Source organism: Oncorhynchus mykiss, chromosome 4 (genome assembly GCF_057628025.1).
Source record: "Oncorhynchus mykiss isolate SJ-2025 chromosome 4, ASM5762802v1, whole genome shotgun sequence".
NCBI lineage: Eukaryota > Metazoa > Chordata > Actinopteri > Salmoniformes > Salmonidae > Oncorhynchus > Oncorhynchus mykiss.
The window spans coordinates 91,080,739-91,103,610 of record NC_143025.1 but is presented as its reverse complement, the minus strand read 5'-3'; the positions used below and the strand labels follow the sequence as shown (position 1 = coordinate 91,103,610).

The following is a 22,872-nucleotide window of genomic DNA, read 5'->3' as shown; positions in this document are numbered from 1 at the left end:
TCTATGTTGGTGATTTGTATGATTCCCAATTAGAGACAGCTGGTTATCGTTGTCTCTAATTGGGGATCATACTTAAGTAGCATTTTTCTCACCTGTGGGTTATGGGATATTGTTTATGTTTAGTTGCCTGTTGGCACTGCATTGACATCACGGTTAGTTTATTCTTTATTTGTTTTGTATTTGCTTAAGTTTCACTTTATTCATTAAAAGCATGTGGAACTCGAAGTACTCTCCGACCATCATTATTACGAACATCGTGACAATACCGGTAAACGTGTGCTTTGGTATTGTTTGTGGTATAAGCGGGATAAACATCTCAGTTCTGTACATTACCTTGGCAAAATGAACTCTGCAAACTCGGCTCCGCCTCGTCCCTGTGCATTGTCCATTATTTCCAAGGTAATGTACAGAATGGGGACAGGACACTAGTCTGTCTCCTGTTTCTGTAGAGAGACAGCTTGATGTACCAGGACACCCCCTGGACAGGACACTAGTCTATCGCAGGGCCACACCCCCAATCTCTCCTTAATGCTGAGTGCCAAGAAGTGGGTATACTCTAATTTTGCCAAAACAAATTCCCATATTGCTTGAAGTGGGTATACTCTAATTTTGCCAAAACAAACTCCCATATTGCTTAAAACAAATTCCCATATTGCCTAAAACAAATTCCCATATTGCCTAAAACAAATTCCCATATTGCCTAAAACAAATTCCCATATTGCCTAAAACAAATTCCCATATTGCCTAAAACAAATTCCCATATTACCTAAAACAAATTCCCATATTGCTTGAAGTGGGTATACTCTAATTTTGCCAAAACAAATTCCCATATTGCCTAAAACAAATTACCATATTGCCTAAAACAAATTCCCATATTACCTAAAACAAATTCCCATATTGCTTGAAGTGGGTATACTCTAATTTTGCCAAAACAAATTCCCATTTGCCTAAAACAAATTCCCATATTGCCTAAAACAAATTCCCATATTGCCTAAAAAAATTGATAAAATATTGAATTTGGCCTTTACTACTACAGCCTATAAAATGTCATTGAATAACACATTCATTAATGACAATAAAAGACTGTCAAGGAATAAGGTTTTGAAGTCTCTGTCCTATATCTTGGACATATAAGAAAGATCAGGAAATATTTAATGTTTTTTGGAAACATATTTAACCCCTTATTTTTGTTGGCACAAAACTACCTCCATATAATTCCATTTATTTGTATGAGTTACCGTGGTTACCGGTAACACTTGTGGGGGTCGTAGAGAAAAATGGAGAACACCATTGTGTTCGTGAGAATCTCATCTTTGCACATTAGTTTGTAGGCCAAACTGTTCGGATGCTACAGACGTGTTCGTGAGAATCTCATCTTTCCACATTAGTTTGTAGGCCAAACTGTTCGGATGCTACAGACGTGTAGCAAGTGCGTCAAACTATTTTTAAACCACATCAGGAGACCACTTTTGAGGTCTGCAAAAAATGTAATAAATTACACCACTGGTGCCAAGCAGGGTCCCATTTTTACAGTCTTTGGTATGACTTGGCTGGGGATCCCAACTTTTCAATCTCAGGGCGGACACTCGAACCACAAGGCTAGTGAGTTGATGAAGTGTGATCAGTATTTGCTCTGTACCTGCTTCACTCATGAACTTCTCCATGATGTCAGGTGAACAGTCTTTACAGGTCTTCACCGCCACACTTAGCCTCTCCCCATTCTGGTTCACAAACACAGAGACCAGACACACACCACACAAACAGTGATATCAATATTGTGTTAAGTTAGACCCATTTGAGGTGTTAGAATTGACTGTGTGAGTAGGGTGTCAGGAGATAGACTTGCCGATTTCTTGTACATTCCTTCATAGACCTCCCCGAAAAAACCCTCGCCAAGTATCCGTCCCAGAACAATGTCATCTCTGTCGATTCCATACTTCACCACTGGAACCAAGCATACAACAACACCATGAGTAGCTGTCATGGAACTTACAACTTAGAATATACAGTAGATCATAGAACATACAGTAGAACATACAGTAGATCATAGAACATACAATAGAACATACAGTAGAACATAGAACATACAGTAGATCATAGAACATACAGTAGATCAAAGAACATACAGTAGAACATAGAACATACAGCAGATCATAGAACATACAGTAGATCATAGAACATACAGTAGATCAAAGAACATACAGTAGAACATAGAACATACAGCAGATCATAGAACATAGAACATACAGTAGAACATAAAACATACAGCAGATCCTAGAACATACAGTAGATCATAGAACATACAGTAGATCAAAGAACATACAGTAGAACATAGAACATACAGCAGATCATAGAACATAGAACATACAGTAGAACATAAAACATACAGCAGATCCTAGAACATACAGCAGATCATAGAACATACAGTAGATCATAGAACATACAGCCGATCATAGAACATAGAACATACAGTAGATCATAGAACATAGAACATACAGCAGATCATAGATCATAGAACATTCAGTAGAACATAGAACATACAGTAGATCATAGAACATACAGTAGATCATAGAACATACAGTAGATCATAGAACATACAGTAGATCATAGAACATACAGTAGATCATAGAACATACAGCAGATCATAGAACATACAGTAGATCATAGAACATACAGTAGATCATACAGTAGATCATAGAACATACAGTAGATCATAGAACATACAATAGAACATACAGTAGAACATAGAACATACAGTAGATCATAGAACATACAGTAGATCAAAGAACATACAGTAGAACATAGAACATACAGCAGATCATAGAACATACAGTAGATCATAGAACATACAGTAGATCAAAGAACATACAGTAGAACATAGAACATACAGCAGATCATAGAACATAGAACATACAGTAGAACATAAAACATACAGCAGATCCTAGAACATACAGTAGATCATAGAACATACAGTAGATCAAAGAACATACAGTAGAACATAGAACATACAGCAGATCATAGAACATAGAACATACAGTAGAACATAAAACATACAGCAGATCCTAGAACATACAGCAGATCATAGAACATACAGTAGATCATAGAACATACAGCCGATCATAGAACATAGAACATACAGTAGATCATAGAACATAGAACATACAGCAGATCATAGATCATAGAACATTCAGTAGAACATAGAACATACAGTAGATCATAGAACATACAGTAGATCATAGAACATACAGCAGATCATAGAACATACAGTAGATCATAGAACATACAGTAGATCATACAGTAGATCATAGAACATACAGTAGATCATAGATCATACAGTAGATCATAGAAGGCAAATCTGAGGAAAACGCTAACGAAGTTCTATCAACACATTGCCTGTAGTCCTCGAGCATCAAAAACTCTCGACCATTACTCTCCCTTCCGGGATGGCTACAAGGCCCTCCCCCGCCCTCCCTTCCTATTGGCAGAAACTCAAACAGGAAGTACCCGTGCTAAGGTCTATTCAACACAGGTCTGAACAATCGGAATCCATGCTCCCAAAGACTGTAGCCGACGTGAGTAAATCCTTTAAGCGCGTTAACCCTAGCAAGGCTGCCGGCCCAGACAGCATCCCAAGCCGCGTCCTCAAAGCATGCACAGACCAGCTGGCTGAAGTGTTCACGGACACATTCAATCTCTCCCATCTCAGTCTGCTTTCCCCACTTGCTTCAAGATGTCCACCATTGTTCTTGTACCCAAGAAAGCAAAGGTAAATGAACTAAATGTATATCATTAAGTGCTTTGAGAGGCTAGTTAATCACATCACCTCACCCTTTACCAGCCACACTAGACACACTTCAATTTGCATACCGCCCCAATAGATCGGCAGACGATGCAATCATCATCGCACTGCACACTGCCCTATCCCATCTGGACAAGAGGAATACCTATGTGAGAATGCTGTTCATTGACTACAGCTCAGCGTTCAACACCTTAATACCCTCCAAGCTCATTATCAAGCTCGGGGCCCTGGATCTGAACCCCGCCCTGTGCAACTGGGCCCTGGACTGGTGGTGAAGGTAGGAAACAACACCTCCACTACGCTGATCCTCAACACAGGGGGCCCCACAAGGGTGCATGCTAAGCCCACTCCTGTACTCCCTGTTCACCCACGACTGCGAGGCCACGCACGCCTCCAACTCAATCATCAAGTTTGCAGACGACACAACAGTAGTGGGCCTGATTACCAACAATGACGAGACAGCCTATAGTGGGAGGTGAGGGCCCTGGCGGAGAGGTGCCAGGAAAATAACCTCAACGTCAAAACAAAACGAAGGAGCTGATCATGGACTTCAGGAAACGTACTACTTACCAGACCTCGGTCGTTCATCAATCTCAGCGTAGATTTCAGATCCTGACCGATAGGATATTTGATGATGTCAGTTTGTGGTCAAAAACAGATGGGTCAACTTGAGACACATTGCCCCCCCCCCCCCCCCCCCCCCCCATAGCCACTGTACTGATTTGAACGAAGAGTAATGAATGATAATGAATCGTGATACTCGTCAAACAAAGATGAAAGCAGTCTTGGTAGATAATAACTCACCCATGCTATATCTGAAGCAACCTGTGTTTTCCATTTGACTACAGAGTGGGAGGAGAGACAGCCAGAGGAGGAGGAGAGAGACAGCCAGAGGAGGCGAGGAGAGACAGCCAGAGGAGGAGGAGAGGAGAGACAGCCAGAGGAGGCGAGGAGAGACAGCCAGAGGAGGAGGAGAGGAGAGACAGCCAGAGGAGGCGAGGAGAGACAGCCAGAGGAGGTGAGGAGAGACAGCCAGAGGAGGAGGAGAGGAGAGACAGCCAGAGGAGGCGAGGAGAGACAGCCAGAGGAGGTGAGGAGAGACAGCCAGAGGAGGAGGAGAGACAGCCAGAGGAGGAGAGGATCATCAATCCAGGGTTTATAGTTCCTCAATGCACCAGGCACACTGTTACAATAACACTTCCTGTCTCGTTGATAAAACACTCCGAAAGACTCACTTTTCACTTGAGCTTACATCCGATGTTCCAACAACTACTCTTCAATATGTACAGTTCAGTTTCAGCATAGTGATTTTTTTACAGAAATGACACACAAAAAAGCCCCAAATATTAAGCTTTGTTCAATCCACTCACGTTGTGGGCAGATCTGGAAGGGAACATCGTAGATTGGCGTCTATGGGGTCACGACAAAAACATGGTGTTACTTCACATCGGTTCAATTGGACGAGAAAGTAGAAAACGAGGAAACCCAAGTTGTGATGCACTCTTTCAGTGTTTTCCCCTAACCATTATATAGACGGGGTGAACTTCCTGATTCCCCCCTTTTACCTTTGTCAGGTCTGACGATGAACGACTCGTCAGTGGCGTGCTCCAAACGACAGTAACCGTCAATAAGATCCACCATGTTCTCTGCCATCGCAAACTTAGTCACGTTGATAGACAGAGGCTGACGAAGAAGATACAAACCATTCACATTACTGACCATTACAAATCACATTACAAAACACTATAATGTCAAAGGGGTCATAGACCTATTGGCCTTTCAGGGCAGAATATTACTTAAGATGCAGGCATTTTACTCAACCATCACATCAATAAAAATGTTGCGTGTTTTTTGTTGTTGTTGTTGTTGATACACACACAGATCTCAAGTTATGACTCAGGGCACTTATTCACAAAGTCTCTCAGAGTAGATGTAATGATCCTAGATCAGGTTTAAATAACTATGTATTATGATCTAAAGGCAATACTGAGCCTAGATCAGTACTCTGAGACCATTAATGAATAATGGGTCCAGGCCTCACTGTGTCCTGATTTAAGCAGTGCTAATAAAGTTTTTTCTATATTTTTCAATGTGTACCTGTCTGGCTCCGTCTATGTCAAGATTGAGGAGGGCTTTGTTGTCACTCTGAGATAAACACTTGATGCTCTTGATCTGTTTGAAGTTCGCTAGACACACAGGCTTGGGGGTATAAGAGAGTAACAATTAGCTGATACACTTAAAAGCCTCAGGTGTAGGGTGAAGTTGCCCTGTAGACACTGACCTTGGGTCAGTTTAGCATTTTCCCCACTAATGGTTAGGGTAAGTATTGGGAGAGTGGAAGCTGATCCTAGATCTGTCCCTAAGGGAAACTTCACCCTGGAGCCCACACAGGCTGGGGATGAGACAGATGGGGATGAGGAAGAGATAAGGATGTATTACCTCTCCAAAGAGAGATACCCTTACAGCGGGCAGCAAGCGGTTGCAAGTTCAAATCCCCGAGCTGACAAGATACAAATCTGTCGTTCTGCCCCTGAACAGGCAGTTAACCCACTGTTCCTAGACCAGTTAACCCACTGTTCCTAGGCCAGTTAACCCACTGTTCCTAGACCAGTTAACCCACTGTTCCTAGACCAGTTAACCCACTGTTCCTAGGCTGTCATTGAAAATAAGAATTTGTTCTAAACTGACTTACCTAGTTAAATAAAGGTTAAAAAGAATGAGGAATGTTTTTTTTCTAGAAGGATATAAATGTGTAGGCTGAAAATACCCTCACATATATACACAGTTGAAGTCGTTAGTTTACATACAACTTAGCCAAATACATTTAAACTCAGTTTTTCACAATTCCTGACATTTAATCTGAGTAAAAATTCCCTGTCTTAGGTCAGTTAGGATCACCACTTTATTTTAAGAATGTGAAATGTCAGAATAATAGTATAGAGAAGAATTTATTTCAGATTTAATTTTCATCACATTCTCAGTGGGTCAGAAGTTACCATACACTCAATTCGTATTTGGTAGCATTGCCTTTAAAATGTTTAACTTGGATCAAATGTTTTGGGTAGCCTTCCACAACCTTCCCACAATAAGTTGGGTGAATTTTGGCCCATTCCTCCTGACAGAGCTGGTGTAACTGAGTCAGGTTTGTAGGCCTCCTTGCTCACACACGCTTTTTCAGTTCTGCCCACACATGTTCTATAGGATTGAAGTCAGGGCTTTGTGATGGCCACTCCAATACCTTGACTTTGTTGTCCTTAAGCCATTTTGCCACAACTTTGGAAGTATGCTTGGGGTCATTGTCCATTTGGAAGACCCATTTGCGACCAAGATTTAACTTCCTAACTGATGTCTTGTTGCTTCAATATATCCACACAATTCCCCTCCTCATGATGTCCTCTGTTTTGTGAAGTGCACCAGTCCCTCCTGCCGCAAAGCACCCCCACAACATGATGCTGCCACCCCCACAACATGATGCTGCCACCCCCACAACATGATGCTGCCTCCCCCATGCTTCACAGTTGGGATGGTGTTCTTCGGCTTGCAAGCCTCTCCCTTTTTTCCTCCAAACATAACGATGGTCATTATGGCCAAACAGTTCTGTTTTTGTTTCATCAGACCAGAGGACATTTCTCCAAAAAGTACGATCTTTGTCCCTATGTGCAGTTGCAAACTGTAGTCTGGCTTTTTAATGGCGGTTTTGGAGCAGTGGCTTCTTCCTTGCTGAGCGGCCTTTAAGGTTATATCGATATAGGACTCGTTTTACTGTGGATATAGATACTTTTGTACCTGTTTACAGCATATTTTGGAAATTGCTCCCAAGGATGAACCAGACTTGTGGAGGTCTACAATTTTATTTCTGAGGTCTTGGCTGATTTCTTTAGATTGTCTCATGATGTCAAGCAAAGAGGCACTGAGTTTGAAGGTAGGCCTTGAAATACATCCACAGGTACACCTCCAATTGACTCAAATTATGTAAATTAGCCTATCAGAAGCTTCTAAAGCCATTAAATAATTTTCTGGAATTTTCCAAGCTGTGTAAAGGCATAGTCAACTTAGTGTATGTAAACTTCTGACCCACTGGAATGGTGATATAGTGAATAATAAGTGAAATAATCTGTGAGTAAACCATTTTTGGAAAAATGACTTGTGTCATGCACAAAGTAGGTGTCCTAACCGACTTGCCAAAACTATAGTTTGTTAACAAGAAATGTGTGGAGTGGTTGAAAAACGTGTTTTAATGACTCCAACCTAAGTGTATGTAAACTTCCCACTTCAACTGTAGTTATTTTTATTCAATTTCCATGTTTCCCACACAGCTCCTTCTGCTGCGATCTGATTGGGTCAATAATGACTGTGAATCTATTATGCCCACCTGTGTGAGGCCTGTACAGTTGTCGTAACATTCTCCCTATGCACGCTGAAGAAGGGCTCATACCCTAAACATTCGTGTGGCAAAAAAAAAAACATGTTCATTTCAGATCATTCACCAGAGTGCTGAGCTATTTTTGGATTACAGAGGAGGATTATAGAGGAGGATTATAGAGGAGGTTTATAGAGGAGGATTATAGAGGAGGATTACAGAGGAGGATTATAGAGGAGGATTATAGAGGAGGATTATAGAGGAGGATTACAGAGAAGGATTACAGAGGAGGATTATAGAAGAGGAATATAGAGGAGGATTATAGAGGAGAATTACAGAGGAGGATTACAGAGAAGGATTACAGAGGAGGATTATAGAGGAGGATTACAGAGAAGGATTACAGAGGAGGATTATAGAGGAGGATTACAGAGAAGGATTACAGAGGAGGATTATAGAGGAGGATTATAGAAGAGGAATATAGAGGAGGATTATAGAGGAGAATTACAGAGGAGGATTACAGAGAAGGATTACAGAGGAGGATTATAGAGGAGGATTACAGAGAAGGATTACAGAGGAGGATTATAGAGGAGGATTACAGAGGATTATAGAGGAGGATTATAGAGGAGGATTACAGAGAAGGATTACAGAGAAGGATTATAGAGGAGGATTACAGAGAAGGATTACAGAGGAGGATTATAGAAGAGGAATATAGAGGATTATAGAGGAGAATTACAGAGGAGGATTACAGAGAAGGATTATAGAGGAGGATTACAGAGGATTATAGAGGAGGATTATAGAGGAGGATTATAGAGGAGGATTATAGAGGAGGTTTATAGAGGAGGTTTATAGAGGAGGATTATAGAGGAGGTTTATAGAGGAGGTTTATAGAGGAGGATTATAGAAGAGGAATATAGAGGAGGATTATAGAGGAGAATTACAGAGAAGGATTACAGAGGAGGATTACAGAGAAGGATTACAGAGGAGGATTATAGAGGAGGATTATAGAATAGGAATATAGAGGAGGATTATAGAGGAGAATTACAGAAGAGGATTACAGAGAAGGATTATAGAGGAGGATTACAGAGGAGGATTACAGAGAAGGATTATAGAGGAGGATTACAGAGGAGGATTATAGAGGAGAATTACAGAGGAGGATTATAGAGGAGGATTATAGAGGAGGATTACAGAGGAGGATTATAGAGGAGAATTACAGAGAAGGATTATAGAGGAGGATTATAGAGGAGGATTACAGAGAAGGATTATAGAGGAGGATTACAGAGGAGGATTATAGAGGAGAATTACAGAGAAGGATTATAGAGGAGGATTACAGAGGATTATAGAGGAGGATTATAGAGGAGGATTACAGAGAAGGATTATAGAGGAGGATTACAGAGGATTATAGAGGAGGATTATAGAGGAGGATTACAGAGAAGGATTATAGAGGAGGATTACAGAGGATTATAGAGGAGGATTATAGAGGAGGATTACAGAGAAGGATTATAGAGGAGGATTACATAGAAGGATTACAGAGGAGGATTATAGAGGAGGATTATAGAAGAGGAATATAGAGGAGGATTATAGAGGAGAATTACAGAGGAGGATTACAGAGAAGGATTATAGAGGAGGATTACAGAGGATTATAGAGGAGGATTATGGAGGAGGATTATAGAGGAGGATTATAGAGGAGATTTATAGAGGAGGTTTATAGAGGAGGATTATAGAGGAGGATTATAGAGGAGGTTTATAGAGGAGGATTATAGAGGAGGATTATAGAGGAGGTTTATAGAGGAGGTTTACAGAGGAGGATTACAGAGGAGGATTACAGAGGAGGATTACAGAGGAGGATTACAGAGAAGGATTATAGAGGAGGATTTTAGAGGAGAATTACAGAGGAGGATTACAGAGAAGGATTATAGAGGAGGATTACAGAGGAGGATTACAGAGGAGGATTACAGAGGAGGATTGCAGAGGAGGATTATAGAGGAGGATTACAGAGGAGGATTATAGAGGAGGATTACAGAGGAGGATTATAGAGGAGGAATATAGAGGAGGATTACAGAGGAGGATTATAGAAGAGGATTATAGAGGAGGATTACAGAGGAGGATTACAGAGGAGGATTACAGAGGAGGATTACAGAGGAGGATTACAGAGGAGGATTACAGAGGAGGATTACAGAGAAGGATTATAGAGGATTATAGAGGAGGATTACAGAGGAGGATTACAGAGGAGGATTACAGAGGAGGATTACAGAGGAGGATTATAGAGGAGGATTACAGAGGAGGATTATAGAGGAGGATTACAGAGGAGGATTATAGAGGAGGAATATAGAGGAGGATTACAGAGGAGGATTATAGAAGAGGATTATAGAGGAGGATTACAGAGGAGGATTACAGAGGAGGATTACAGAGGAGGATTATAGAGGAGGATTACAGAGGAGGATTACAGAGGAGGATTATAGAGGAGGATTATAGAGGAGAATTACAGAGGACTACAGAGGAGGATTATAGAGGAGGATTACAGAGGATTATAGAGGAGGATTATAGAGGAGGATTACAGAGGAGGATTACAGAGGAGGATTATAGAGGAGGATTACAGAGGATTATAGAGGAGGATTATAGAGGAGGATTATAGAGGAGAATTACAGAGGAGGATTACAGAGGAGGATTATAGAGGAGAATTACAGAGGACTACAGAGGAGGATTATAGAGGAGGATTACAGAGGAGGATTATAGAGGAGAATTACAGAGGACTACAGAGGAGGATTATAGAGGAGGATTACAGAGGAGGATTACAGAGGAGGATTACAGAGGAGGATTACAGAGGAGGATTATAGAGGAGGTTTATAGAGGAGGATTATAGAGGAGAATTATAGAGGAGGATTACAGAGGAGGATTATAGAGGAGAATTACAGAGGACTACAGAGGAGGATTATAGAGGAGGATTACAGAGGATTATAGAGGAGGATTATAGAGGAGGATTACAGAGGATTATAGAGGAGGATTATAGAGGAGGATTATAGAGGAGAATTACAGAGGAGGATTACAGAGGAGGATTATAGAGGAGAATTACAGAGGACTACAGAGGAGGATTATAGAGGAGGATTACAGAGGATTATAGAGGAGGATTATAGAGGAGGATTACAGAGGATTATAGAGGAGGATTATAGAGGAGGATTATAGAGGAGAATTACAGAGGATTATAGAGGAGGATTATAGAGGAGAATTACAGAGGACTACAGAGGAGGATTATAGAGGAGGATTACAGAGGAGGATTACAGAGGAGGATTACAGAGGAGGATTACAGAGGAGGATTATAGAGGAGGATTACAGAGGATTATAGAGGAGGATTACAGAGGATTATAGAGGAGGATTATAGAGGAGGATTACAGAGGATTATAGAGGAGGATTATAGAGGAGGATTATAGAGGAGGATTACAGAGGATTATAGAGGAGGATTATAGAGGAGGATTATAGAGGAGAATTACAGAGGAGGATTACAGAGGAGGATTATAGAGGATAATTACAGAGGACTACAGAGGAGGATTATAGAGGAGGATTACAGAGGAGGATTACAGAGGAGGATTACAGAGGAGGATTACAGAGGAGGATTATAGAGGAGGATTACAGAGGATTATAGAGGAGGATTATAGAGGAGGATTATAGAGGAGAATTACAGAGGAGGATTACAGAGGAGGATTATAGAGGAGAATTACAGAGGACTACAGAGGAGGATTATAGAGGAGGATTACAGAGGATTATAGAGGAGGATTACAGAGGATTATAGAGGAGGATTATAGAGGAGGATTACAGAGGAGGATTCAGCACCCAACCTGGGACAGGAACAACATGAGAATCTCGGTCAGAAAGCATTCATGATAATGCAATGAAAATGATGAAATGGCAACATATACAGTGCCTTCGGAAAGTAATCAGACCCCTTGAGTTTTTCCACATTTTGTTACATTACAGCCTTATTCTAAAATTGAATAAATATTCTTAAAAAAATCAGCAATCTGCACTCCATAGTGACAAAGCAAAAACAGGTTTATAGATTTTTTTTCAAATGTGTGTATAAATGTATATATATATAAAATATAAACACATATATATAAAAACATACCTTATTTACATAAGTATTCAAACCCTTTACCAAGAGAGAAATTGAGCTCAGGTGCATCCTGTTTCCATTGATCTTCCTTGAGATGTTTCTACAACTTGATTGGTGTTCACCCGTGGTGAATTAAATTGATTGGACATGATTTGGAAAGGCACACACCTCTCTATATAAGGTCCAACACTTGACAGTGCATGTCAGAGCAAAAACCAAGCAATGAAGTCAAAGGAATTATCCTTAAAGCTCCAAGACAGGATTGTGTCTAGGCACAGATCTGGGGAAGGGTACCAAAACATTTCTGCAGCATTGAAGGTCCCCAAGAACACATTGGCCTCCATAATTCTTCAAATGGAAGAAGTTTGGAACCATCAAGACTCTTCCTAGAGCTGGCAGCCCCGCCAAAAGTGACCAATCGGGGAAGGCACCTTGGTCAGGGAGGTGACCAAGAACCCGATGATCACTCTGACAGAGCTCTAGAGTTCCTCTGTGGAGATGAGAGAACTTTCCAGAACGACAGCACTCCACCAATCAGTTCTTTATGTTTATGAGTGGCCAGATGGAAGCCACTCCTCAGTAAAAGGCACATGACAGCCCGCTTGAAGTTTGCCAAAAGGCACCTAAAGACTCGCAGACCATGAGAAACAAGATTCTCTGGTCAGATAAAACCAAGATTGAGCTCTTTGGCCCGAATGCCAAGCGTCACGCCTGGAGGAAACCTGACACCATCCCTACGGTGAAGCATGGTGGTGGCAGCATCATGTTGTGGGGATGTTTTTTCAGCTGCAGGGACTGGGAGACCAGTCAGGATCGAGGCAAAGATGAACGGAGCAAAGTACAGAGAGATCCTTGATGAAAACCTGCTCCAGAGCGCTCAGGACCTCAGACTGGGGCGAAGGATCACCTTCCAACAGGACAAGGACCCTAAGTACACAGCCAAGACAACTCAGGAGAGGCTCCAGGACAAGTCTCTCAATGTCTTTGAGTGGCCCAGCCAGAGCCCGGACTTGAACCCGATCTAACATCTCTGGACAGACCTGAAAATAGCTGTGCAGCAACGCTCCCCATCCAACCTGACAGAGTTTGAGAGGATCTGCAGAGAGGAATGGGAGAAACCCCCCAAATAGAGGTGTGCCAAGCTTGTAGCATCATACCTAAGAAGACTTGAGGCTGTAATTGCTGCCAAAGGTGCTTCAACAAAGTACTGAGTAAAGGGTCTGGATACTAATGTAAATGGGATGTTTGTTTTTTATTTTTAATACATTTGTGGGGTATTGTGATGTCATTATGGGGTATTGTGATGTCATTATGGGTATTGTGATGTCATTATGGGGTATTGTGATGTCATTATGGGGTATTGTGTGTAGATTGATGAGGGGAAAAAAACAATTTAATCCATTTTAGAATAAGAGTGTAACATAACAAAATGTAGAAAATTCAAGGGGTCTGAATACTTTCCGAATGCACTGTAAACAGTTAACGCCACTGAATCTTTCTGGGTTAGTGTAAACAGTTAACACCACTGAATCTTTCTGGGTTAGTGTAAACAGTTAACGCCACTGAATCTTTCTGGGTTAGTGTAAACAGTTAACGCCACTGAATCTTTCTGGGTTAGTGTAAACAGTTAACGCCACTGAATCTTTCTGGGTTAGTGTAAACAGTTAACACCACTGAATCTTTCTGGGTTAGTATATACAGTTAACACCAATGAATCTTTCTGGGTTAGTATATACAGTTAACGCCACTGAATCTTTCTGGGTTAGTGTAAACAGTTAACACCACTGAATCTTTCTGGGTTAGTATATACAGTTAACACCACTGAATCTTTCTGGGTTAGTGTAAACAGTTAACACCACTGAATCTTTCTGGGTTAGTGTAAACAGTTAACACCACTGAATCTTTCTGGGTTAGTGTATACAGTTAACACCACTGAATCTTTCTGGGTTAGTGTAAACAGTTAACACCACTGAATCTTTCTGGGTTAGTGTATACAGTTAACACCACTGAATCTTTCTGGGTTAGTGTATACAGTTAACACCACTGAATCTTTCTGGGTTAGTGTAAACAGTTAACGCCACTGAATCTTTCTGGGTTAGTGTATAAAGTTAACACCCTGCTTACCGCTGAGTCTTTATGGGTGCGTTGGCGAATGCCCCTGGCTCCTATCACCAGCTCTACTGACAGACTCCAGCCTTGCTGTGGACAAACAGTGGGGTTGCAAGTTAACTTTAATTTCCTGACAAACCTCAGACTGTAATTGTAGATTCTTGTAACCCCACTAAAAAACGTCAGCAGTTACAAACGAATGAGGAAAGTCCACACTTGCATTTGCAGTGCATTTGAGGTCAGGTATTTACAGTGCATTTGAGGTCAGGTATTTGCAGTGAGGTCAGGTATTTACAGTGCATTTGAGGTCAGGTATTTGCAGTGAGGTCAGGTATTTACAGTGCATTTGAGGTCAGGTATTTACAGTGCATTTGAGGTCAGGTATTTGCAGTGAGGTCAGGTATTTGCAGTGAGGTCAGGTATTTACAGTGCATTTGAGGTCAGGTATTTGCAGTGAGGTCAGGTATTTGCAGTGATATCAGGTATTTGCAGTGAGGTCAGGTATTTGCAGTGAGGTCAGGTATTTGCAGTGAGATCAGGTATTTGCAGTGATATCAGGTATTTGCAGTGAGGTCAGGTATTTGCAGTGATATCAGGTATTTGCAGTGAGCTCAGGTATTTGCAGTGCATTTGAGGTCAGGTATTTGCAGTGCAGCAACACTCACCACCAGTTCACAAGGGTAGACCTCTTCGCCGATGGTGATGAAATCGGTGAGTGTCTGGAAGAAGCTAACCATACACTCATCCTCCTTCAGAGTAGCGTACTGCTGGAACGTCTGCTGGATCATCTTACGAAGATGACGAGACTGGGACAGAACATCACAACATTATATTAATAAAACTAATTGTTTCTGTTAGTAATAGTGACCCCCACCCCCTCTTCTTTCAGAGTAAGGTACTGCTGGAACGTCTGCTGGATCATCTTACGAAGATGACGAGACTGGGACAGAACATCACAACATTATATTAATAAAACGAATTGTTTCTGTTAGTAATAGTGACCCCCACCCCCTCTTCTTTCAGAGTAAGGTATTGCTGGAAAGTCTACTGGATCAGGTTACGAAGATGACGAGACTGGGACAGAACATCACAACATTATATTAATAAAACTAATTGTTTCTGTTAGTAATAGTGACCCTAACCCCCCCCCCAGGTTACGAAGATGACGAGACTGAGACAGACCACAGCAACATTAGATAACACTTTCATAACCCAACGCCACACGGTGGACAAATACATTTTTGAGAAGGGTAAACAACACTGCTTAGCATAGAAAATGATCAGAAATGATCCCTGTTGACGTAAAAGTGAAGTAGGCTCATTTACAACCTAATTTATACTCGTAGAAACTTCCAATAATATTTTTAAAAACGATCGTGCGGACATCCCAATTTTTTTTATTGTAAATGTACCTTCATGCTGTCAATGAGCTCCTGTGGGAAGAACAGGTTCAGCCCCACGTCCTTCCTTCATTGGAGAGACCAGTTAGAATCAAACAATCAATCAAACGTCATAGAAGTGAAGGTTAGTAGGGAGAAGAAGAAGAAGAAGAAGCACGACAAACGTACATACTTACTTACTCTAACACTTCGAAGTTGGACTTTTTCTCCAGGCCTTTAGCATTCATGTCTTTATAGAACCTCCTGAAGGCGAAGCAGAAGAGACAGCACAAACATGACGTGCCGAACGAAGCTCTATACGGACCAAGCCAACTGTCATGTGTTGACGCTGTCTAATACAATATCCAGAAGGGAATACCACAACCTCACCTGATCTCCAGACATCCCAGCTGCAGGGCCATTCCATCACTGACTTTACTGGCATGGTACTGCATGTAGTCACTACGCACCTGACACAGGCAAATACCGAGAGAACACATTCATTCTTAGCTGTATGTAATCACTACGCATCTACAGTATTCACACAAGCACCAGACATCAGCGAGTTGTCTTGGATGATGAAGATCTGAAAAGCATTAATGTGTTCTTTACAGAGAGAATACAATTTTTCTCCCCATAGAGTAGTAATGTGTTCTCTCCATAGAGTAGTAATGTGTTCTCTCCACGGAGTAGTAATGTGTTCTCTCCATAGAGTAGTAATGTGTTCTCTCCATAGAGTAGTAATGTGTTCTCTCCATAGAGTAGTAATGTGTTCTCTCCATAGAGTAGTAATGTGTTCTCTCCACAGAGTAGTAATGTGTTCTCTCCACAGAGTAGTAATGTGTTCTCTCCACGGAGTAGTAATGTGTTCTCTCCATAGAGTAGTAATGTGTTCTCTCCATAGAGTAGTAATGTGTTCTCTCCACAGAGTAGTAATGTGTTCTCTCCATAGAGTAGTAATGTGTTCTCTCCATAGAGTAGTAATGTGTTCTCTCCACAGAGTAGTAATGTGTTCTCTCCACGGAGTAGTAATGTGTTCTCTCCATAGAGTAGTAATGTGTTCTCTCCATAGAGTAGTAATGTGTTCTCTCCATAGAGTAGTAATGTGTTCTCTCCATAGAGTAGTAATGTGTTCTCTCCATAGAGTAGTAATGTGTTCTCTCCATAGAGTAGTAATGTGTTCTCTCCACGGAGTAGTAATGTGTTCTCTCCATAGAGTAGTAATGTGTTCTTTACAGAGAGAATGCTATTTTTCTTCCCATAGAGTAGTAATGTGTTCTCTCCATACAGTATTAATGTGTTCTCTACATAGTCAGAGTATTAATGTGTTCTCTCCATACAGTAGTAATGTGTTCTCTACATAGTCAGAGTAATAATGTGTTCTCTACATAGTCAGAGTGGTAATGTGTTCTCTACATAGTCAGAGTATTAATGTGTTCTCTACATAGTCAGAGTAATAATGTGTTATCTACATAGTCAGAGTAATAATGTGTTCTCTACATAGTCAGAGTAGTAATGTGTTCTCTACATAGTCAGAGTAATAATGTGTTCTCTACATAGTCAGAGTAATAATGTGTTCTCTACATAGTCAGAGTAATAATGTGTTCTCTACATAGTCAGAGTAATAATGTGTTCTCTACATAGTCAGAGTAGTAATGTGTTCTCTACATAGTCAGAGTAATAATGTGTTCTCTACATAGTCAGAGTAATAATGTGTTCTCTACATAGTCAGAGTAGTAATGTGTTCTCTACATAGTCAGAGTAGTAATGTGTTCTCTACATAGTCAGAGTAATAATGTGTTCTCTACATAGTCAGAGTAATAATGTGTTCTCTACATAGTCAGAGTAATAATGTGTTCTCTACATAGTCAGAGTAATAATGTGTTCTCTACATAGTCAGAGTAGTAATGTGTTCTCTACATAGTCAGAGTAGTAATGTGTTCTCTCCATAGTCAGAGTAATAATGTGTTCTCTACATAGTCAGAGTAATAATGTGTTCTCTCCATACAGTAGTAATGTGTTCTCTACATAGTCAGAGTAGTAATGTGTTCTCTACATAGTCAGAGTAGTAATGTGTTATCTACATAGTCAGAGTAATAATGTGTTCTCTACATAGTCAGAGTAATAATGTGTTCTCTCCATACAGTAGTAATGTGTTCTCTACATAGTCAGAGTAATAATGTGTTCTCTACATAGTCAGAGTAGTAATGTGTTCTCTACATAGTCAGAGTAGTGCTTGCTGCCTACTGTACCTGTTGATAGAAATACAGAAATGTGGTTCTGTCTTCTTTAAACTTTTCCAGGAAGTTGACTGGAATGTAGCGGACTCTCAGGTCATACCTGGGGAGAGATGAACATCCTACTGCTTTAGAGCAGGAGGCTTCAACAGGACCCCAATTGTCAATACAATCATATTTTTCTGAACATTGCTCCTGACTAGTTGAATAAAGGTTAAATAAATAAAATGAACTACTTCCTCTTCCTCAACCTGGCCCACGACTCAAATGGCTCTGTATATTACCCATCATGCTTTTTCTCACCCCCACCTCCTCCTCCACCCTCCGCTCACCCCCACTTCCTACACCCTCCTCACCCCCACCTCCTCCTCTACCATCCTCTCTCCTCCTCCTCCACCCCTCCTCTCTCTCCCCCACCTCCCCATCCCTCCTCTCCCCCCCTCCTCTCACCTCCACTCTGCCTCCACGTGATGACTCTCATAGCGTTGCTCCACCTCCCCCACAGTCAGGTCTGGATGGAGCCAGTGGAGCTCGTCTGACTTGAGGTGCTTCAGCAGCAGACCATAGCAGCCTTTATACTGGATGTTAGGTCCCAGTCTACCACTGGTCAGGATAGACTGGACTATAGCCTGGAGGAGAGAGACCAGTATGCAGACCGTCACAGTTAAAATGATACCACTGGTCAGGATAGACTGGACTATAGCCTGGAGGAGAGAGACCAGTATGGAGTCGGTCTGAGTTAAAAGGATACCACTGGTCAGGATAGACTGGACTATAGCCTGGAGGAGAGAGACCAGTATGGAGACCGTCACAGTTAAAATGATACCACTGGTCAGGATAGACTGGACTACAGCCTGGAGGAGAGAGACCAGTATGGAGACCGTCACAGTTAAAATGATACCACTGGTCAGGATAGACTGGACTACAGCCTGGAGGAGAGAGACCAGTATGGAGACCGTCACAGTTAAAATGATACCACTGGTCAGGATAGACTGGACTACAGCCTGGAGGAGAGAGACCAGTATGGAGTCAGTCTGAGTTAAAAGGATACCACTGGTCAGGATAGACTGGACTATAGCCTGGGGGAGAGAGACCAGTATGGAGTCAGTCTGAGTTAAAAGGATACCACTGGTCAGGATAGACTGGACTACAGCCTGGGGGAGAGAGACCAGTATGGAGACCGTCACAGTTAAAATGATACCACTGGTCAGGATAGACTGGACTACAGCCTGGAGGAGAGAGACCAGTATGGAGTCAGTCTGAGTTAAAATGATACCACTGGTCAGGATAGACTGGACTATAGCCTGGAGGAGAGAGACCAGTATGGAGATAGTCACAGTTACTAAAATGATACCACTGGTCAGGATAGACTGGACTACAGCCTGGAGGAGAGAGACCAGTATGGAGATAGTCACAGTTATTAAAATGATACCACTGGTCAGGATAGACTGGACTACAGCCTGGAGGAGAGAGACCAGTATGGAGACCGTCACAGTTAAAATGATACCACTGGTCAGGATAGACTGGACTACAGCCTGGAGGAGAGAGACCAGTATGGAGACCGTCACAGTTAAAATGATACCACTGGTCAGGACAGACTGGACTATAGCCTGGAGGAGAGAGCCCAGTATGGAGTCAGTCTGAGTTAAAAGGATACCACTGGTCAGGATAGACTGGACTACAGCCTGGGGGAGAGAGACCAGTATGGAGACCGTCACAGTTAAAATGATACCACTGGTCAGGATAGACTGGACTACAGCCTGGAGGAGAGAGACCAGTATGGAGTCAGTCTGAGTTAAAATGATACCACTGGTCAGGATAGACTGGACTATAGCCTGGAGGAGAGAGACCAGTATGGAGATAGTCACAGTTACTAAAATGATACCACTGGTCAGGATAGACTGGACTACAGCCTGGAGGAGAGAGACCAGTATGGAGATAGTCACAGTTATTAAAATGATACCACTGGTCAGGATAGACTGGACTACAGCCTGGAGGAGAGAGACCAGTGTGGAGACCGTCACAGTTAAAATGATACCACTGGTCAGGACAGACTGGACTACAGCCTGGAGGAGAGAGACCAGTATGGAGACCGTCACAGTTAAAATGATACCACTGGTCAGGATAGACTGGAATATAGCCTGGAGGAGAGAGACCAGTATGGAGACCGTCACAGTTACTAAAATGATACCACTGGTCAGGACAGACTGGACTACAGCCTGGAGGAGAGAGACCAGTATGGAGACCGTCACAGTTAAAATGATACCACTGGTCAGGACAGACTGGACTACAGCCTGGAGGAGAGAGACCAGTACGGAGACCGTCACAGTTAAAATGATACCACTGGTCAGGACAGACTGGACTACAGCCTGGAGGAGAGAGACCAGTACGGAGACCGTCACAGTTAAAATGATACCACTGGTCAGGATAGACTGGACTACAGCCTGGAGGAGAGAGACCAGTATGGAGACCGTCACAGTTAAAATGATACCACTGGTCAGGATAGACTGGACTACAGCCTGGAGGAGAGAGACCAGTATGGAGTCAGTCTGAGTTAAAAGGATACCACTGGTCAGGATAGACTGGACTATAGCCTGGAGGAGAGAGACCAGTACGGAGACCGTCACAGCTTGAATTTGGGTGCCTAGTCTGCGAAGCTATATAGTTGGTTTAAAGTAGTGTATTCTTACAATGTTACAACTAAATAAACTAACAGAATTCACAATAAATAAAATGATATGTCTTATTACAAATATAAATAAATACAATAATAATATAATAAGATAAACATTCAGGATGCGTTCCAAATAGCACTCTATTCATTGTAGTGGAGAACTTCTCAAAAGGTCGTGTTCCTTTTGGAATGCAGTCTCAATATCTAGACAATCCCTCACCCTGATCTGCCAGGAGCTGTCACACTTGACCAGCTTGAAGTTCTTCCCCAGGGTGTTGTTGTTGGTGGAGAAACAAACTTTAAGGATCTTAGTAGGTCCTCCCTCCCCGCTGAAGGGGCTCTGTTGTGGGCCGTCGTTGTGGCCGGGGCTGGGTAGCCTCCAGGACAGGGTGGTAGTGTCTCCCTGCATCACCTCGTACATTATCAGGGCAGAGAGGAGGACAACGTCATACTGTCATCATACCTGCGGAGAGGGAGAGAAAAGGAGGGGGGGAGAGAGAGAGAGAGGGGGAGAGAGACCGAGAGAGAGAGAGGGGAGAGAGGGAGAGAGAGAGAGAGAGGGGGGAGAGAGAGCGAGAGAGAGAGAGAGAGGGGGGGGGAGAGAGGAGGAGAGAGAGAGAGGGGAGAGAGACCGAGAGAGAGAGAGGGGGAGAGAGACCGAGAGAGAGAGAGAGGGGGAGAGAGACCAAGAGAGAGAGGGGGGAGAGAGACCAAGAGAGAGAGAGGGGGGGAGAGAGACCGAGAGAGAGGCGGAGAGAGACCGAGAGAGAGAGAGGTGGAGAGAGTATGTGGGGACAGATGCACAGTTACCATGACAGTTTCTCTTTAAGAGATACATTTAGTCGAACCCATGCAGCAGGTATGGCGTAGCGTTTGAACACACACTCAGTTTATTAGGTATGGATCGCTCCTACAGACTGTGAGTCATGTGGTGTCTTGCTATATAAAGCAGGCTGGCAGACAGGCATCGAGGCATTCAGTTACTGTTGGACTGAACGTTAGACTGGACCTAAGCAACTTTGAGCGTGGTATGATCGTCGGTACCTTGCGCGCCAAGTTCTAGTATCTCAGAAACGGCCGGCCTCCTGAGATTTCCACCCACAACAGTATCTAAGGTTTACAAACAAACAAAAACATCCAGTCAGCTTCAGTCCTGTGGTTGAAAACTGCTCGTTGATGAGAGGTTGAAAGAGAAGGAGAAGTATTGTGCAAGCTAACAAGTTGGCCATAAACAGACAAATAACGGCGCAGTACAACAGTGGCGTACAGAACGGCATCTCGGAACGCACAACTCGTCTGTCCTTGTCAGGGATATTGCAGCAGACGACTACATTGGGTTCCACTTCTATCAGCTGGTGGCTCCAGTGGGAACGCGATCACCGACACTGGACAACTGAGGACTGGAAAACCACTGCCTGGTCCAACGAATCCCAGTTCCTGTTTCATCATGCTGTTGGCAGAGTCAGGATTTGGCGTAAGCAGTATGAGTCCATGGCCCCGTCCTGCCTGGTGTCATTGGTACAGGCTGGTGGTGTAATGGTGTGGGGAACGTTTTCCTGGCACAGATTAGGTCCCTTGATACTAATTGAGCATCGTTTCAACGCACCAAAAAGTTCAGGTTGTTTGGACACACTTACCCATTCAAATGTTTTTCTTTATTTTTACTATTTTCTACATTGTAGAATAATATTGAAGGCATCAACACTATGAAATAACACGTATGGAATCATGTAGTAACCAAAAAAGTGTTAAACAAATCTAAATATATTTTATATTTGAGATTCTTCAAAGTAGCCACCCTTTGCCTTGATGACAGCTTTGCACACTCTTGGCATTCTCTCAACCAGATTCATGAGGTAGTCACCTGGAATGAACTTCAATTAACAGGTGTGTCTTGTTAAAAGTTAATTTGTGGAATTTCTTTCCATAATGAGTTTGAGCCAATCAGTTGTGTTGTGACAAGGTAGGGGTGTATACAGAAGATAGCCCTATTTGGTAAAAGACCAAGTCCATATTATGGCAAGAACAGCTCAAATAAGCAAAGAGAAACGACAGTCCATCATTACTTTAAGACATAAAAACCATCAAGCGCTATAATGAAACTGGCTCTCATGAGGACCGCCACAGGCAAGAACAGCTCAAAAAAGCAAAGAGAAATTTAAGTCAAACCGGAAAATGTCAAGAACTTTAAAAGTTTCTTCAAGTG

General features: G+C 42.3%; 1 protein-coding gene across 2 annotated transcripts in view; it reads right to left on the bottom strand.

The window, feature by feature from the left end:
• ptk2bb (protein tyrosine kinase 2 beta, b) overlaps nt 1–22,872 on the bottom strand; it is a 43,207-nt gene that overhangs the window by 14,472 nt on the left and 5,863 nt on the right. Inside the window, exons 2-16 of one of the 2 annotated variants that reach the window (XM_036976367.2) lie at nt 20,887–21,129; nt 18,443–18,621; nt 18,008–18,095; nt 16,146–16,225; nt 15,957–16,019; nt 15,789–15,843; nt 15,042–15,182; nt 14,392–14,466; nt 5,897–5,998; nt 5,365–5,482; nt 5,170–5,209; nt 4,604–4,641; nt 4,370–4,411; nt 1,847–1,944; nt 1,640–1,721 (exon numbers count right to left, since the gene is read on the bottom strand). In XM_036976367.2, the coding sequence (XP_036832262.2) occupies nt 1,640–1,721; nt 1,847–1,944; nt 4,370–4,411; nt 4,604–4,641; nt 5,170–5,209; nt 5,365–5,482; nt 5,897–5,998; nt 14,392–14,466; nt 15,042–15,182; nt 15,789–15,843; nt 15,957–16,019; nt 16,146–16,225; nt 18,008–18,095; nt 18,443–18,621; nt 20,887–21,087 (1,402 nt within the window). In that variant the 5' untranslated portion in view covers nt 21,088–21,129. Of the gene's footprint in view, nt 1–1,639; nt 1,722–1,846; nt 1,945–4,369; nt 4,412–4,603; nt 4,642–5,169; nt 5,210–5,364; nt 5,483–5,896; nt 5,999–14,391; nt 14,467–15,041; nt 15,183–15,788; nt 15,844–15,952; nt 16,020–16,145; nt 16,226–18,007; nt 18,096–18,442; nt 18,622–20,886; nt 21,130–22,872 lie in introns of those variants that run through there. The other variant, XM_090233517.1, reaches the window with a different exon arrangement.